Here is an 18444-nt window from a genome sequence, read left to right on the forward strand (position 1 = left end):
ACTATACTATAGTATAGTACTATAGTATACTATATATAGTATACTATATATAGTACAGTATACTATAAATTAAGTTTTTGTGATGTGATGGATAAAGCAAGTACTGTAAATATGTGAAACACTCACTTTATTAGGAATATGGTTTATGTAAATAAGAAGAGAATTGAAAAGATATGAAGTGGTAAAAGCAACACCTTAATTTATACTAGTATTTTGTTGTCATATAACAGATGCAGGGGGTTGACAGATAAACTCTTTTTAAACTCTTGATGTGTAATGTTTTTTCATAGTTACAAAACATGGTTGTATGTCTTTTAAAAAGAAGACAAATATCCAACTCTATCTTTAATATGTTTGAGCTGATATAGGAACTTATTCCTGTCAATGATGACGTGCCACAACACTAAAACTTTAACAAAAATGCCAACAGTCATTCCATGTTGTCACCCTGTAAAGCGTATTGTTTTCTACATGAACTGTTGAAACCATCTCCTGAGACCTGATAATAGCTCCCTGAAAAGAAATTGACTATTATTAGTTTAACCATACCCACCGATTAGTAATGGTCAAATCCATGGAATAGACAAGATAACGGAAATCAATGTTTCTTGTTTATGAGAATACTTTGCAGTTAAAATAGCAGCAGGAAAATGATGTTTGCTATTTGAAAGAAAAAAATAAACATATTGATCCTTTAGTCCTATGGCTCTTTGGTGCCAAAGTTCACATGTGGATGCCTGGTTGTCCTGGAAACAAACCGCCAAATGAAGGTGAAGGAAAATAAGCTGAAGGCAGCTCACAGCCGTCGTCTCTGAATCATTCAGACTGAATGAAAGAAATGCCTTCTTTCCTATATTCTGGATGTTTATAAGGCTTTAAAAAAGGCCTTTTAAAAGGAGCTTCAAAAAGTATTTCATAAAATAAATATATTACAAATACTATTATAAATTATTCTATCAAAAGCTGCTTTAATACAAACCATTTTGCAATATGTTTTAAAATAAAAACTAATGCAAAAAGAAATCTACTATTTCAAGCACTGCTTAAGACTTTACTATATGAATAGTCTCTTTCTCAAATAAACATTCAGACGTGTTTTTCGGTTGAATGGTATTTGGGCACATTTTCTTCCGCAAAAACAATGACCTGCAAAACCTGCTTGAAGCTCAAACTGGAGGCGCTCTGGCTGACTCATGCATCTGTCCTTTAATTGCTACGTAGTGGCACATACAGTATAATTACATGGTTTCAGTGGCTGAATATAAGGCTGGAGTCCACTAAGCTTAGAGAGGGTTGAAAACAGGGTCTATTTAAGGTCTGTATATTCAAAGACCACTTGGGGGATCAAAGAGGAGGACTGTGCTGCCATAGCAACTAGTTAAAGGGACAAGAGATGAACAGAGATAGGGAACATGTAAAGATAAAAAATCCAGGTAGATCTCAAGGAAATTTTGAATTGACAAAATTGATAAGGATTAATAATTTTCTCATAAAATGCTTATACTTGTTTAAGGAATTGTGATCAAGATAACACCTGAAATGCAGGTAAACTGTATGTTAAACATGGCCAATTAACCTTAAATAAAGAAAGGAATGAGTCAAACTTAAAACATCAACAATCATGGATTAAATTCAGTTTTAGACCGTGCAAAAATGTTAAGAGACTGCCTCACTCACACAGATACCGTGTATCCTATAACAGCAATGCATAAATGAATCCCATCTAATTGATTTACCTTTTCCTCTGTCCAAGGGACTCCATGGGTGTGAAAGATGAATGTCAGCCCAATTAACGCAGTATAAAATGAACGCATTATAGAAAGCCTGTGGCTTTGCTCAGCCATCGATGTTGTCGCTCCTTTCCACATTCCTGTCTCTATCTCAGAGGGAGCTTTCAGATCATGTGAAAGGCAGGAGGGGAGTGCCTGAGGCTCCCAGCTCCACTGCGTGTCATGAGGCACACACACACACACACACACACACACACACACACACACACACACACACACACACACACACACACACACACACACACACACACACACACACACACACACACACATTCAGCATGTCCTCCAATTCAGTCTTTAATAGTGTCAAATCTTTTATATTAAATTTTTAATTTCCAAATTAATTCAGAAAATCTTATTAATTGTGTTTTTTCCCCATTTTTTATTTATTAAAGGCAAAAAAAAGGCAGAATTCGAGATTAAAGTCAGAATTCCGAGATTAAAGTCAAAATTCTGAGACAAAAGTCAGAATTCTAAGAAAAAAATCATACTTTTTTCTCAGATTTCTGAATTTTGTCTCAGAATTCTGAGGAAAAAAGTCAGATTTCTGATTTTTTACCATATTAAACTGAAATAAGATTAGAAAAAATCTGTCACATTTTTTTCTTATTTTTTTCAGTGGCCTTAATAGTCTTCACTAGAAAAAAGATTAAAATAAATAAAAAATAATTTTTGGGGGAGAAAAAAAAAAGCAAGATTGTTTTACGTCACGCACCACGTGGTCAGAGTCTACGTAGACAACCCGGAAGTTGACATCGCGTGTCTCATATGTCAACATCTTGCAGCCTGTGAGTTCATTTGTATTGTATCTAAAAACTGCGCTGCTTTTGTGTTTATCTGAAGCGATGGCTCAGAAAGAGAGCGACTGGAAGAGGCAGCTGATGGAGAAAGAAAAAGAGATCGCGGCTCTCAAGAACAAACTGGAACAGCTTGAAAAGGTATCGAAGTGTTTATGATCGTTTTCATTAGGATCAGTAAAAATTCAGCTGTTATTCTAAGTGAGAGCTTATCGTAACACGATTGTAATCAAGAAACACAGATGTGCTGTTGTTTTAACATTGTTTTAACTTAATTCCTTTTAGTTATCTATTAAATGGGTGCAGAAAACTTTAATATAGCAGGATCCAGGACATTCATCTAAAGTATGCAATTTAAATTTCAAATAGCTCTGGTAAAAATAATAATAGTTTGCATTTGGACAGTTTTAACTTAAGACATGTGTTTAACTCTTATAATTCAACACAATTTTGAGGTTTGTCCAACCCAAACCTCAAAATCCAATATGACCTCTGACCTCTGGAAAAAAGGGTTTGCAAATGCAATGTATGTGTATTGGTACTTCTAATCCTTTACAATTATCCAGTGCATTCAACTTTGCAATTGCGTACTATGCAATTTCTTTTAGTGAGGGTGTTAAAAATAAAACAATCAATTAGCTGCACTGCTGTAAGAAGTGAGCCTTGTCCCTAATTTCTCCAAAATGTATCTTGAAAACAAATTCAACATATCTATTGAGGCTAAAAGCTGCCAGAATGCCCCCAATGGGACTTTTACTACACTTTGATGAGCTGAAATATTGAGGATATTTAAGAACTTGGAAAAAGTTAGTGACCTAAGCTGGCATGACTTTATCTAATCTCTTATTAAAATGCTCCTTTAGACCCTTTGAACTCAATAAAATACCGCTTTCAAGTTCCTTTTAATGCAAAGTCACTATTACAGTTATAGATTATGAATACCTGCAAAGAGAAATCATGTCCGTACAGCTGACTCAGAATTCGTTTTTTGTTAAAAAGTTCATTTATATTATTAACTCAATTCATTATGTTTATTTATTTGACAGTAGATTTTGAATTATGGCTATAAGGTTGTTATAATTGGAAGATTTGGATAAAAATAATGTGTAACATTGTTTGAAAGCTACATGCACTTTAGTCTTCTTTGGTTGATTTTAAGTAGACAAAATTTTTCTTATTTTTACATTTTTTTTAAGAAGCCAGTTTATTTATAAAGCAGATTTCAGTTGTGAGACAATTCAAAGAGAAAGCTCGATGACTGGGGCATAGAGATAAAACAAATAATTGAAGAAGGTTAGGTAAAACAAAATATGAAAATGTAAAATGATTGATTAAAAAAAAATGAAATTCAATTGTTTAGCTAGCACAATCAAAGGCCGCTCTAAACAAATGCATTTTTATTTACCTTTTACAGCAACTTATGGTCTTCTGCACTTCTAAAGTTTCCTGCGAGTTTATTCCAAATTAGTGGAGCATAAGAACTAGAACTGTAATACAGTTTGGAGCTAAAACATTCAGTGATTTTTAGACTAACAGTTATTTAACAGTCTACTTTTCTCTGAGAACATTTTAGAACTAGGGTGATGTGCTCCACTTTCTTAGTGCTAGTGAGGATGTTGGCAGCAGGATTCTGGATCAACTCTGATTAACTTTCTAGGCAGACCTGTGACGACATTGTTGCAGGATTCAGTTTTACTAAAGAGGAACACATGGTATATTATTTTTTCAAGGTGCTGCTGAGACATTCGTAACCGCGGAGTTGTTCTTTAGGTGATAAGCTGTGATGCTCTTTATGTGAATCTGAAGTTTCAGATCTGAGTCCATCATTGCACCTAGATTTCAATCCGAATTGATGGTTTTTAGCTGAATTAACCGAGTCTGAGGCGCTCTTCTTTTGTTCTAAAAATTATTACTCCAGTTTTGTTTTGATTCAGCTGAAGAAAAATCCGTCCCATTTATTCTATGCATTTAACCAGCACTTTAAATTGGTTCATAGTCACATAGTGACATTATAATATGCAGCTGTGTGTCATCTGCATAGTTATGGTAGCTTATGTTGCTGAATTTATATAATAGAATTTGGGATTTAAAAGCAAATTCATTGATTGGTTCCCATGCAAAATTAACTTAAAATACAAAATAGCAGAACCTGATTTCCTTGTAAAATACGTTTCTAATAATCATATCATAAACATATCAGCTTGAGATGTATATTAAAGCCTTTCTGTTATAGGAAATATCAAAAGGTCTCATGTTATAATGCTCTTCTCATGTGCTTAACAGAACCACGCCTCAGTGCTGGAACTCCAGGACAAAGTGATGCAGCTTAGTCCTCTAACAGCCAAACCAGCGCTCAGCAATGAGGACATCATGCGGTACAGCAGACAGCTCCTTCTGCCTGAGCTCGGTGTAAAAGGTGCTCACACAAACCGAAGGACAGGAGCTTAGAAATGAACTTTAGGTCGAGATTAATAATGGTGCTGAGCGGTTCTATATTCTTTGCAGGTCAGCTGAATTTATCTGGGACATCTGTGCTGATCGTGGGCTGTGGTGGACTAGGTTGTCCACTCGCCCAGTATCTAGCAGCAGCAGGCATCGGTAGGTGGATGCATGCAGACTGAAGAGGCAAATAGATTGGTAGAGTTAACCACAAACTAAAGCTGCATTTAAAGATTCTTATATTTTATTTCGAGATTCATTTTGATGTCAGGTAGTTTGCAACACAGGATGGAAGGTAATGACAAAGTCTCACTGACAGGGCGTCTTGGTCTGCTGGACTATGATGAAGTGGAGCTCAGCAACCTCCACAGGCAGGTTCTCCATGGAGAGGAGAATCAGGGCCAGGCTAAGGCTCTGTCTGCAGCTACAGCAGTGAAAAGGTAACGGCTTTGTATCAGTTTTATCACGCTTTTCTTTGCTAAATCAGTTATTGCTACCAAGTGTTTTGCAGCTGTAGTAGTTTGTATATTTTTTTTTTTTTTTTTACCCTCGGTTGCTGTGCAATGTAAGCTGGCGCTTAACAGTCTCACCACAGGTTATATTTAACAGTGCATTTCTCCTCAGTCCACAAATATTTTGTAAACATGTTATTTTAGAAGCATGTTTGTGGGCCTTTCTAGCCCAACAGTGGGTCTGCTGTGGACTGTCTACATGCTGCCTAATATCAGCCACTTGAGGGCGACATTTCTCTAACTAGCTGCTAACCTGTGCACTGATTAAAACTACTTATGAATCTATACCAGGGGTAACCAATTAAAAATCAGTAGGGTCCCAATAAAGAAAATCATCAACCAGTGAAGGTCCGGAGACATTTTTTATTATAATAGTTACTTTAAACAGAGTTTAACACTGAAATAAAAAGAAGGTGTTTATGCATCCATGACATACATTGACTTTTTAAATAAAAAATTAAACAACAATCTTTCAGTTTGTTATATTGACAATTTCCTGAGTCACTTTTTTATAAAACACCTGAACTGATTGTTTTTTTCTTTCTCTTATATGGCTTAAAGAGAGCAGTGGGCTTTATTCTGCCCTGCAAGGCTTTAAACCTGGGTTTGAATGGAGACAAAGCCATTCTCAATCACATATCAAGGTGCTCATTTGTGAGCCTGGATCCATATTTATTTTTGATTCTGTTCATGGTGGAGAATCCTGCTTCACAGCAGCAGGTTGAGCCAAAGATACTCAAAATCTGCAGGGTCATCTTTGAGCACCATTTCACTTTTCTTTCACCAGTTCACCACAGTTGTTCCAGCAGTCCGCACTTTCTCTGCTCTCTTTTCCTCATCTTCTTCTCCTTCTTTCCCATCACCCGGCTTGTCACAGGTTTGCCTGCTGTGTCTAAAAGTAGCAGCAGCAGCAACCCAGACTGACAGCAGCTTATTGGCTAATTTGTATCACGTGTAGCCTGGAGCCTGACGCTCTGGAGGGCTTTACCTTATTAACAGGAGAAGCGGCTCAAGTGAAGTTAAACACTGTTGTCGGACACCTTGCAATAATTTATAAATGTTTCAAATTGGGTCCGGATTAGCTAGCAGGTGGGTCCAGATCCGGACCCCGGTCTGCTAATCTGTCACCTCTGATCTATACCATACATTATAAAAGTCTGGGAGTTAATAGAAACATATATCCGAATATTTAAGGGAATTGTTAAGGGTTATAACTGTGTATCTGGACAGAGGAACTGCCTTAATTAGATGACCTACTGGGGAAAACATCAGTTCAGACATCCAACAGACAGCTAATATTAAGGTGTAATAAACTCAAACATCATCGATGATAATTATCCTAACAGAATGGTTTAGTTTCAAAGTTTGTTTCCTGTTTTACTTGATTTAAAAAAAACATTAAGAATCAGGAACATTTCTGACTTCTTACTTTTCTTACTTTACTTTTTTAGGTTTAAACCAAAGAGTGCATTTTTTTAACTCTACCAAAGCCGATATATATATATATAGCATTTTTAATGAAACGAAATGTGATACTTTGTCTGAATGTTTCTCTGCAGGCTGAATTCTACCGTGGAGTGTATTCCCTACCATCTGCAGCTCTCACCAGAGAATGCCTTACAGCTTATTCAACAGTATCCTAAGGCTACATCTGTTATCTGCCAACAACTAAAATGCTATCTGTATAAATCCTACTTATAGTTCCCTTCTTAACTGTCTTAATAATTTGTGGCTTCTTAAGATTTATCTAAACAGTTCTGTTTTTTTCCAGGCTGGAGAGATTATACAACATATTGTTCTGAACTTAATCAAATAAGATGCTAAAGTTTAAATTTATACATACTATAATTCAAAGTGGGGCTGCACTGTGCGGAGTGCAGGAACCTGGGGTCTTTCTGCATGGAGTTTACATGTTGTCCTCATGCATACATGGACGTGCCTTTTAGACTTGAACAAAGTTTATTCTCATTATGTATGCACAGAGTGTATACAAAACAAAATTTTGTTGCATACAGCTTACGACAGTGTAATGAGATTGCAGCTGGAATATGATAACATTACACTATTAAGTGGAGCAGTGATCACAATGTAAAAATGTAGGAGAACAACTTACCATTAATATGAAAAAGTTCAGTGCAGTACAAAATAATATGGTGCAAAATGCAGTAGAACAATGAGTGTTTTCCTTTTTAAAAGGAATTATAAAAGCTTGGCAATGTTGATGGTGCAAAATAGTGATGCAGAGTTCAGTTTAGAGTTCAACAGTCTGAAAACTGTCTTAAAAAAGGTGCATACATTTTTGTCAGCAGTAAAGTTGGGCCAACAGTAGAAGCTTAATATTAGCCTTTTTTATTTATTCCCAAACCAGATTTATTATTTTTTTTAAACAACATTTTATGAACATTAAAATATGTCAATTATATTAGTGGGAGCTTCGTTTATTACAAACATTTTACAGTATTCAAGAATAAAAATTATCTCTTAATTCATGGACTTTACCATAGATAATTGGCTAGATGGGTTAAACAGAGCAAATGTGCATTTTCTATTATTTTCTAGGGAAGAATAAACATTTCTTGATGTTTACTGCCAGTTTAAAACAAATGTTCTTCAGTGTTGTGTTGGACTGCCCTTAGCTTTGAGTGCGTCACACATTCACATTTTCTCGATCAGCGTGTGCAACGTTACAGAACTTCTTTCCACGCAGAGTTACAAAACTTTTTTTTGTCCAGATCTTTTTTAGATAATGCTGGAAATTGAACCGCTTTTGCAAAGTCTTCTCAGTCACATCCAGAGATTCTCGGTACGGTTAAGGTCTGAAGTCTGTGGCCAATTCATTATTCAACGTGTCTCTCCTGGGGAAAAAAAAAAAAAAAACTCTCTTGCACAACTTTAGCCCCATGAATCTTGGCCTTATCTTTTTAGAGAGAGCCTTTTTATTTTCACCAGATGCTTAAATTAACAGCATTATTAAGTAGCATTATTAATCAATGAAAGGCTGTTTTGGACAGCCAGTGGATACTTATGTTTAGATTATAATGATCCTGCACATCATCTGCAGTCGGTCACATTTATGTTAAAATGTTTTCGTTATCCAAGAAGTGTTTGAGGACAGGAATTTGTTAATATTCAGTCTGTCACTATTCAGACCGAGGACCCAGATATAACCAAAACACAACGGGTAATAACTTTAAAAGATTTATTGTAGAAACTCTGCAGGTAATTCAGGATCAGGGGAACCAGAGCCTCTTTTTTATATCTTGGTTCCTGAAACTTTGGTTCTTAGAGAATTGTTTCTCACTGAGTCTTGGGAGGTGATAGTGGTCAAAAGAGGTCCATGGTCAGAGCTGGGTGATCAGAAATCCAGAAACAAAGTCAGGGCACAGAAACAAGTCAGGGATCCATGCGGCGCAAAAAACCAGGTCCAACAGGGGCTAGGCAGGCTCAAAAATCGGGAGGCGGAAACAGGTCAGGATCAGGTAAACAGACAGAGAAAAATGCTGGATGCTTACTAACCAAGGCTTTCAGACAATCTGGCACTGTCAACCAGTCAGAGGCCTGCTTAAGAAGGCTGGCAAACAGTTGGAAGGAATCAGTGGTAATTAGGCTGAGCAGCAGCAGCACAGGAAGGCCAAATGAACAGTCAGAGCAGAAGGGAGAGGGGAATGAAATCACAAACACTAGCTGACAGGCCAGAAACATCAGTCATTTATTTCATGATGCCTTGACTCCCCTGACTTCATATATGACATTGTGGCGGACTGTTCAGACAACGTTCCCACCCGTTACCTGGTGAATGACGCCTGCGTGCTCAGCGGCAAACCTTTGGTGTCTGCGAGTGCTTTGCGACTGGAAGGGCAGGTAGGCTGTGTGTCCTCCCTCGGCATGCCAAACCTTTTTTGGGAGCTACTGCATTGTTTTTGTGTGTGTGTTGTTTGCAGTTGACGGTGTACAACTATCAGGGAGGCCCCTGCTACAGATGTTTATACCCACGGCCCCCACCCCCAGAAACGGTAACCAACTGCTCTGATGGAGGGGTGTTAGGAGTGGGTGAGTTGTTTTTTTTCCCTCTGCTTTCTTTTCTAATTTATTTCATCTGAAACTATTTAATGTGTTCTTAGCAACTCATTTTTATTCCAGTTCCAGGTATTATGGGCTGCTTCCAGGCTTTAGAGGTCCTTAAAATTGCCTCAGGGCAAGGTTGTATCCTTTATGTCTAATTCCGTTGCTCCACCTTACATATAAAACTCTCCCTTGTTGTTTTGTTCCTTTGTTTTAAGTTTTTCTCTTTTAGTTTTTTTCTTTTTTCTTGCTCTGACATCAGGATATGGCAACAATGAAAGACTGTATTATAATAATTCCTCGTGTTTGTCTGATAAGCAAACAAAAACACGAATATTTTGTCTACATTTTCTGGACTCTGCTTTCTGCTTATTTGCCATTGTCTTGTGAAACTGCTGGGATTTATTCTGGTTCTCAGTGGAGAATAGGTCTGCTTTATCCTGCCCTTTGTGTTGCATTGTCCGCCGCATGCGGACACCTGGCCACGATGCGTCATTCAGGGAAGCGTTACAGCTTTTTTCCACCGATACTCCCAGACTGCTGCCGTGCTCTTACTGCACCAGCGGGAGACGTTTTAGTCAATTCTCTGAATCTCCTCTCAGACAGTAACCTTTCCCTTGACTTGGCGTGCCAGCTTCCTGCGCTCAGCAGCTGCTGATGTTTGACGCTCAGGCTTTCAGATTCAGGTCCATCAGACTGCGGCCCAAGCAGGCTGGCTGTGCGGCGTGTGGAGAAAGCCCCAGTGTGACGCAGCTGATTGACTATGAGGCTTTCTGTGGGTCTGCTGCCACAGATAAGGTTGGGTATTAAAAGAGCTTATCACAGCATTTCTACACATCACATACACGTCTTATAAATATCAAAATGCATTGTTTAGATGAGTATGAAATAAAGAAGTTTAAGATGAAATACTATTAGAAATACCTAATCCTTTATTAAAAAGTTATAAGTAGGATAAAAAATTATTTTTCAAAGCCTGAAAACATGAAGTACTTAAATATATGGAATATAAATAGCTGGGATTCTGCAGATAAAAAAAATAAAAAATCAAGTTAATTTAAAATGCTCTTTTTACTGTATAAACAAGTTGTTACAAAAAAAAAAAAAAGGTTAAAAAACTGTACTGTACTTTGTTTCCAAGTTTGAAGACATTTTGCTTCTTATCCAGGAAGCTTTTCTATTTAAAATGTCAGGAATAGTATTGAGTTCAAAGTTTTATACGATAGCCAATTAAAAGCTTGTTTTTGTTTTGAAAACATGGAAATTAAAAAGGACAAATGGGTCCACACCTCTGGAATGGGGGTCGTTTTGGCTTCTTTGTCAGCCCATACCTGTCTGTGTCTCTGAAAGGTCGGTCGTTAAAGGGAATTGTTGGCCTGGCTGAAGGGTTAGGGTTAGGCGAGGTCCCCTGCTCTCCTGTACAGGGGTTAGGACTGCGCTGAAAGTGGGAAGGGATCAACTCAATTGCTGCATTGTAGGTTTTTGAAAGCTAACATCTGAGTCCCTCTGTCCAAAGGGGTGGACCCAATCGTCTGTTTCAATTAGCATGTTTTCAAAACAAAAACAAGGCTTTGATGGGCTACTGTATGAAACCTCGAAATCAAAGCTAATCCTGACATTTTAAATTGAAAAAGCTTCCTGGATGGGAAGCGAAACGTCTTCAAACTTGGAAAAAAAGTCCAGTGGATTGCTTTTTAACTTTCTTTTGGATTGACTATGACCTGGATGACTGACAATCTTCACCATCACATATAAACAAGATTAGTTTTTTGAGGAGCCATTGTTAAATCAGAGCACCTTCATAGCTCATATGTTTTAGTGACTCACTGTAGTCCTTAAGCTGGTCGCTGGCTAGAGCTGCAAGAAGATAACAGGCCTTTTCTGCCTATTTGTTCTATAGACCTTCTTAGGGCAATTTTTTAAAACCCCACCTGTTGTTTTTTAACGTCTCTGTATGACAAATACTGCGCAAAAGAAAAAGAGAATGCATCACAAATCAAAGCTAAGGTTTGAAAAACCTGCATTTATTGTAGATTAATCCGATCTGGATTGCTGAAGTTTCGATTTTCAGAAAGCTTGATCGAGAAGCCAAAGAAACACTAAGTTATGCCTTTAGTACACATCTCCAGAGGTTCAGCATCATGATGCTTTATGATTTGTGGAAAAAGCACAATAAATGGTTAGTTTGGGGAATGATTTGTGCCTGAATGCCCAGAGTGTTGTAAAAATGCTTGTAAAATTGAGAAACCGTATCTGGAGAACAACAGATATTGGAAATAAAATATTTGTATCTAGTCTGACATTTATCATTTCTGTTTTTATCACATTATTAAACCTGAAACTGTTTGATCTCCTGATCTCTTTGCAGTGTCGTAAGCTTAACCTCCTGTCCAAGGATCAGAGGATCACAGTGCAGGTAAAGTTTTGCACATACTTCAGAACAGTCGGGTCATTGCGTGACTCCCTGCTTTTAGCACCATTTATTCTATGATTACTCTCAATTTTCTCAGTTTTTATATGCATTCATAAGCAGATTAAATCTCAGCTCTGACCCAGCCTCAAATGGGAAATGAGGGAAAATGCGCCTGCAGAATTTCTAAGGGAAAGAACAACATTTTCTCCTTGGCACTGAGAGCAGTGGTAACGGATTGCATCTGTTTATATTTCTGTTGAATTGGTGATTTAAAACCCGCTGAGTCATTAAGCGCAGAGATGGGGATCGTGATTGATCGGGGTTAAGCTGTAATTATGCAGGGGACTCAATTTAGAAACAGTTTTGCTTCCCGTGATTTAAATCAAAGCTGTTAAACTGTTCATTTAACTTCAGAATTGCAGATCCAGGCAACTTTTTAGCATTTACTGAGTCATTTTGGTTTCCCTCTCTAACTAAAGATACCTATCAACATTTCTAACTTAGAAATAGATATGAGCCACCGCTTTGTTCTACTCAAGCAGTTGTTAGTGTTAAGATGTATGTTAATAAACAGAATGTTTTTTTGAATTTTAATATCGTCATTGATTCATTTCAAAATGTGAAACTTGTAGAGATGCAGATTCATCACAGTGTGGTTTCCTAAGGAAGCCTACATTGCTTTGGCTTCTTCTTGATGATGTCACAGATTTTGCTGTTGGGCCTTGATAACGTGGGTTTGCTTGAACCATGCTTCTAGAGCAGAGGTCACGGATTAGCGGACTGTGGTCTGGATCTGGACCCATCTCCAGATGAATCCGGACCCAACCTGATTTAAAAGATTTATAAATAACCACATGTTGTCCGACGACAGTGTCTAATTTAACTTGCGCTGCTTCTCCTGTTAATATGGTAAAGCCATTCGGAGCGTCCAGGATCAGGCTACACCTGATACAAATTAGCCAAAGAGCTGCTTCAGTCTGGGTTGCTGCTGCGAGCCACTTTAAGACACAGCAGGCAAACTTTTGGTAAGCCGGGCGATGGGAAAGAAGAAGAAGACAATGAGAAAAAGAGCAGAGAAAGTGTGGACTGCTGGAAGAACTGCGATGAACTGGTGGAAAAAAAGTGAAATGGTTTTCTCAGAGATGACCCTGCACATTTTACATTTTTTACATTATGTTTGGATCAACCTGCTGCTGTGAAGCAGGATTCTCCACCTTGAATATAATCAAAAATAAATATCGATCCAAGCTCAAAAGAGTACCTTTATATGCACTTTTTAAATCCTTGCAGGGCAGCCTAAAGCCCACTGCTCTCATTAAGCCACAAAAAAGAAAGAAAAACAAACAGTCAGTTCAGGTTTTATAAAATATGTGAAACAGGAAATTTTCTATATACCAAACTAAATGATTTTTGTTCTCTACTTCAAAAAACACTTGATTTTATAATGGAAAACATTTTTTTTTAATTTAAAAATTAATTGTAAAATATGGATGTATAAAATCCTGCATTTTATTTTAGTGTTAAGTTCTGTTTAAAGTAACAGATTATAATAGAAAATGTCTCTGCAACTTTACTGGTTGAGGATTTTCTTTATTCAGACCCAACTGATTTTTAATTGGTTACCCCTGATCTAGGGTCATTAAAGCAGGGAGCTCAGGGTGGATTTATACTTTCATATAAAAATATGACTTTGGACCAATAAGCAAGGGTCCAGTTAATTTTTCCTTTCACCCAGGTAACATAATAATATATCTTGGCTTCAGGAGTGGCATAACTGAATCCAACAATTATAGACAATCTCCCAGAAAGGACTGTGTCTGGTGACAGACAGACTCTAGTTACACTCTTTGCCCCTTTAAACTCCTCCAAACCCTTAAATAAGCTTGACTTCATATCCTGCATGTTTTCCTCATTTTAATTTATATGCTTTGAATTATCACTTTATTACCTCTAGTGCTGCAACCAATTATTATTTGATTAATTGATTGTTCACTTGATTAGTTTTTCCATTAATGGATTAATAATCATACAGCAGATTTTTGTGAAATTTAAGCAGGTGAAACTAAAACCTTTCCACTTGAGTTCTGGATAAAGCATACTGACAGAGAAAAAACGGTTTTCTTCTAAAAGGCTAAATGTTTATAGATATTTTTTTTTAGAGTTTTGGTATGATTGCTGCTCCAGGTGGATTGTTCTGTCAGCAATATGTACCTTTTTAGAGTCTCTATAATCCATTTAAGGATTCAGCGATTACTAAATTAGTGGATGATTATTTCAATAATCGATTAATCACCATTAATCCAATTAATTGTTTAAGCACTAATAACCACCCAGCAATGTTTGATATTTCCCAAATGATCAAATATGACATTTAATTTCTTCATTGGAAACCCCTTTTCATTGCAATGATTTTTTTAAATAGGTGTTAGTCATAATCATTAGAATTAATTTAATTCTCCTAAATAAGGCAAGGCAAGGCAAATTTATTTGTATAGCACAATTCAGTACAAAGACAATGCAAAGTGCTTTACACGATTAAAATACAGGAAGATAAAACAGAATCAAAGCAAGTAGGAAAAAATAAAAAAAATAAAATAAATAAATAAAATAAAATAAAAAATGCAGAAACAAAAGAGAATATTAAAAACAGTTGGACTAAAGAAAATATGTTTTAGTTGAACTGTTTAACTAGAACAGTCGAAGGCAATCCTAAACAAATGTGTTTTTAGTCTTGATTTAAAGGAACTCAGGCTTTCCGCACTTTTACAGTTTTCTGGAAGTTTGTTCCAGATAAGTGGAGCATAGGAACTAAGGAAATAAGATAAAATATTAAATGCATTTAGGTTTCTATACATGCTTTTATATGTTTGTCTATAATTCCAGGAATATAAATCTGTGGTGGATACCTCTGGACATCATATCTTGCTTGATGTCCGCCCTCTTGTGGAAGTGGATATCTGTCACTTGCCCTTCTCTCTCAGTATCCTTTTGTATTGCAATGGAAATGCACCATTCAAAGAAAGACAAAAAAATCTCCCTGCATACTGTTTCTTAAAAATTCTCCTTAATTGCTACCAGATATCCCCCTCTCCAGTTTAGAGCAGAGAAAGAGTGAAGATATCCGGTTACTTCAGCAAAGAATCATCCAGCTGAAGCAGCAGATGGCAGGTGACTGCCAGCCGCCAGGTACATCACTGTCTATGATCTGCGTCTGTGGTTCGAAACAAACAGGCTCGTTGAGCCACTTTCTCATATTCATGGCCCGCTGTGGTCTCATGCTGCAGCAATGAAGGCTTAGTTTGATCGGTTTGTAACGGAGTTGCTAGGTGACCTTTTCCAAAACAAGTACAGTCGACCTGAGTAGCTGCACTGCTTTAGAGAAATCAATATTCAAAATGTTATTTTGGGGAGTTTCTTATTAAGCAAGACAAATTTAGCTTTCAGGTGTTTCTATTAGCTGCTTTGTTTATCCTTTAATACCCGTTTATACTATGACGTCTGCTGAATCTCTTCTCAGGTGTTGCTTCCTTGCAGCAGGAAATACACATTGAAAACATAATGAAGTTTCCAACTTATTTACTTTTTTTTGCTCTGGTTTCTTCTAGTTTATGTCATCTGTAAGCTGGGTAATGACTCCCAGAAGGCAGTGCAGATTTTGGAAAAGATGAGCGGGTCAGAAATGGACAGTTTCACCGTAAAGGACATCTGTGGAGGGCTCATGGCGTGGGCCAAGAACATTGATTCAACATTTCCACAGTATTAATGTACTGTATGATTGTTTGCTTGTAATAAACTAATACATTTCATCAAGTTGACTGTTTTCGCTTACATGCCGATCGTTTTGCAAATGTCGTGACTTTATTGCAACAGCTTTCATGTTGACAACAAGACTGGAGAGTCCCATTTACTTTTGTTTTATTTTGTAGTAGACTGTGCGTAGGCTGCTGGATTACATGTATGAATTGCAGTTGCAAAATCAGGTTTCTCTTCCTCTTTTTAAAGCTAACCTTTAAAAGTTAACGTCTTTAACAGTTGTAGCAGATAGATCTATCATATTTTTGGATGCAACTCAGCCAGATATATAATTTGATCACTTATAGCCCAAATTAATAGTTCGCCCAAGCAGAATAAATGGATTTCTATCCTAAATCAACCTTAATTTTTATAAAATGTTATTCTTTTTAGGACAAAATATGTCACAGATATCCATATTCATGTTCCACCTTAAAAGGGTGTACAGTTCAGATAAATGAAAAATAAGGAAAAGTTATGTTTGTCATTTATTTCAATTTAGCCACTGAAAAAGAGCTATTCCATAAGAATAAATTAAATCAGTTTAGACAAGCATATAACTAAAACATTTTGTGTAAACACAGTCTCTCATCTGAGCTCCTTGGATGTTTAAAGTTTGTGTTATTGCTGTATAGCCTGACCTTGCCCTAAAACATTGTCCCTGACATATTTTCTCTTTGTTTTGGTCTTTGTGATGCTGTTTGTTTTCTAAAACGTACCCAGACTGTATTTGCCAGTGTTAAATTTGCCTTATCAAGATAAAAGAGTGCCTTATACAAACTTCTCTGACATTTTTCAGATTCCTATTCTTATACTTCAGCAAAATGCACTAAATATATAGGAAAACAATGCATAAAATACAAGACTTTTAGCATGTCAATGCCACTAATAACCAGTAGATGTGAAAAGAATGATAAAAATAGATATTTAACAAACCTGAAAAGATTGTTCCTAATTAGAAGGAACTGGATTATGGATCATCTCTACATTTTTAGTGGTTAAAAGATGTTTTATGATCATTTTAATAAATTGAACAAATGAGAGCATAGAATACAATAATGTTTTCATGGGAGGTTCTAGACAGGGTCCGACGGGGGCCTAGATCATGTCCTGGCCCTTGTACTGAAGCCATAATACTCAAAGAAATTCTAAAGATGATATGCGCTGGAACAGACATGGTTACTGATAGCTCCTTTGGATCTATTTCATTTTTTTTCTTTATGAATTCTATTTGAATAATTATTTAAAAACAATAAGGCGATAGCTTCAGTGGTATTGATATAGGATCCCAGTTTTCATTTGCTAAATGTTTTCTTCAAAACAAATGTGAAAAAAATGCTGTAATTCAGATTTTATAGAATTTTCACTTAAATTTTGTCAAAAATATGTAAAATTCCTAAATTATGAATGTATATTGACTTAATAGGAAATAGAATTGTAATTAAACCTAATTGAATAGAAATTTCACCTCATGTAGCTCTCTTAATATATTTGAATCCCTTGCTCTGTTTTTTTATTTCATGCTTTTCTGTTACCCCATTAGAAAACACGCTGGACCCCTCCTGCCCCCCTGGTACATTTGGCCTAGAACCGCCACTGAATGTATTACTTCAATGATTTTATGTCAAAATTACTTGCCATATTTGGTACAAACTTTCGTTAATTTTCAAAAAATTCAGAAGTTTAGGCCATAATTTTCTGTTAAACAGTCTTTTATTGTCAGTTTGCAGTTAATGGAGCCAAGTTATAATATATAGTGCGACAATGTTCTTCTAAACACACTAAACTTTAATTGAAACTAATCCGGGTCGTGTGGAGGATTTTTTTTTTCTTCTTGGCTCGGTTGGGTTGAAATAACGGAAAAGAGCCGCGCATGCGCAGTGGTCGCAGCGTCTCCAGGGGATGCGCCATTGCTTCACATGGACTGTAGTTCAAGTTTTCCTCCCCGCACATGGAAACTCATTCATGCGGTGATAATAAAAAGACTCCAATCCCCAGCGAGGACTCCTAAAAGATTTTTTTTTTTGTTCAATACAAGTCAAACGGGGGGGAGTAGTCACAGCTGGAAGGGTAATGTGATGCGCATGAATTTACAACCTGGAATAAGAGATTAGTTAAACTAAAATGGACCACTCGGATCGTTTAGGCGAGCCTGAATGAAGAACTTCCCGGTCCTACTAAGTTTCAGAGCGAAGACGCAGCGAGGGACGTCCAAAGAAAGAAAAAAAAAAAAGAAAGGATTAAAGTTTAGGCTTCGCTTTCTCTCAGTGGATGGAGTTGGAAAGTTTCATCTTCAGTTGTCTCACAATGGAAGGACGGGCGCGTTTAGCTGGAAGTGGAGGTAAAGTGTCATTTATTTCGACGGGTTTGGGGATGAAACTGGTTTATCTATTTAAAAGGGCTTCCCGGGCGACATTAGGGCTCGAAAAGAGCAGATTTGGTTTCTTGTATAACTTGTTTTGCTGGCGTCCGTTTGGGTTCTGCCAACAAGTGGGAGGGGAGGGGGGACAGATGTTCCGAAGCTCTGGGTCCAGATGTTCGTGCGGTTCAAAGTGGTATATACGTCCAATTAAAACGTTTCTTTATTCTTCTAATGTTGAAATGATAAAATTATACATATATATATATATATATTTAAA

The 18444-nt window shown here is 36.8% G+C and overlaps 3 protein-coding genes across 3 annotated transcripts in view; 2 read left to right on the forward strand and 1 right to left on the reverse strand.

Annotated features, from left to right (window-relative positions):
* Positions 1 to 1918, reverse strand: part of LOC119774206 (glutaminyl-peptide cyclotransferase) — a 9721-nt gene extending 7803 nt beyond the window's left edge. Inside the window, exon 1 of the mRNA XM_038271613.1 lies at positions 1737 to 1918. Coding sequence (XP_038127541.1) covers positions 1737 to 1868 — 132 coding nt within the window. The 5' untranslated portion in view covers positions 1869 to 1918. The remainder of the gene's footprint in view (positions 1 to 1736) is intronic.
* A 614-nt stretch (positions 1919 to 2532) lies between these two features.
* Positions 2533 to 15819, forward strand: mocs3 (molybdenum cofactor synthesis 3). The gene is made up of 13 exons (XM_038271557.1): positions 2533 to 2728; positions 4871 to 5003; positions 5093 to 5185; positions 5346 to 5466; positions 7098 to 7172; positions 9282 to 9399; positions 9480 to 9588; positions 9679 to 9741; positions 10235 to 10398; positions 11969 to 12016; positions 14897 to 14993; positions 15092 to 15199; positions 15619 to 15819. The coding sequence occupies exons 1-13, from the start codon at positions 2636 to 2638 to the stop codon at positions 15774 to 15776; spliced, it is 1380 nt and encodes a 459-aa protein (XP_038127485.1). The 5' UTR covers positions 2533 to 2635; the 3' UTR covers positions 15777 to 15819.
* A 1911-nt stretch (positions 15820 to 17730) lies between these two features.
* Positions 17731 to 18444, forward strand: part of prkd3 (protein kinase D3) — a 75458-nt gene continuing 74744 nt past the window's right edge. The window contains exon 1 of the mRNA XM_038271594.1: positions 17731 to 18146. The gene's annotated coding sequence lies outside the window, so the exon portion shown is untranslated. The remainder of the gene's footprint in view (positions 18147 to 18444) is intronic.

The sequence above is a fragment of the Cyprinodon tularosa genome, unplaced genomic scaffold (genome assembly GCF_016077235.1).
Source record: "Cyprinodon tularosa strain WSP-4 unplaced genomic scaffold, ASM1607723v1 ctg80, whole genome shotgun sequence".
Classification (NCBI taxonomy): domain Eukaryota; kingdom Metazoa; phylum Chordata; class Actinopteri; order Cyprinodontiformes; family Cyprinodontidae; genus Cyprinodon; species Cyprinodon tularosa.

What these genes read in the sequence shown, in the direction of transcription:
- mocs3 (XM_038271557.1), top strand. Translation starts at nt 2,636, where the DNA reads ATGGCTCAGAAAGAGAGCGACTGGAAGAGGCAGCTGATGGAGAAAGAA. An exon ending in TCTAGCAGCAGCAGGCATCG is followed by an intron (nt 5,186 to 5,345) that starts GTAGGTGGATGC and finishes TCTCACTGACAG; the next exon opens with GGCGTCTTGGTCTGCTGGAC. An exon ending in AATTGCCTCAGGGCAAGGTT is followed by an intron (nt 9,742 to 10,234) that starts GTATCCTTTATG and finishes TTGGCGTGCCAG; the next exon opens with CTTCCTGCGCTCAGCAGCTG.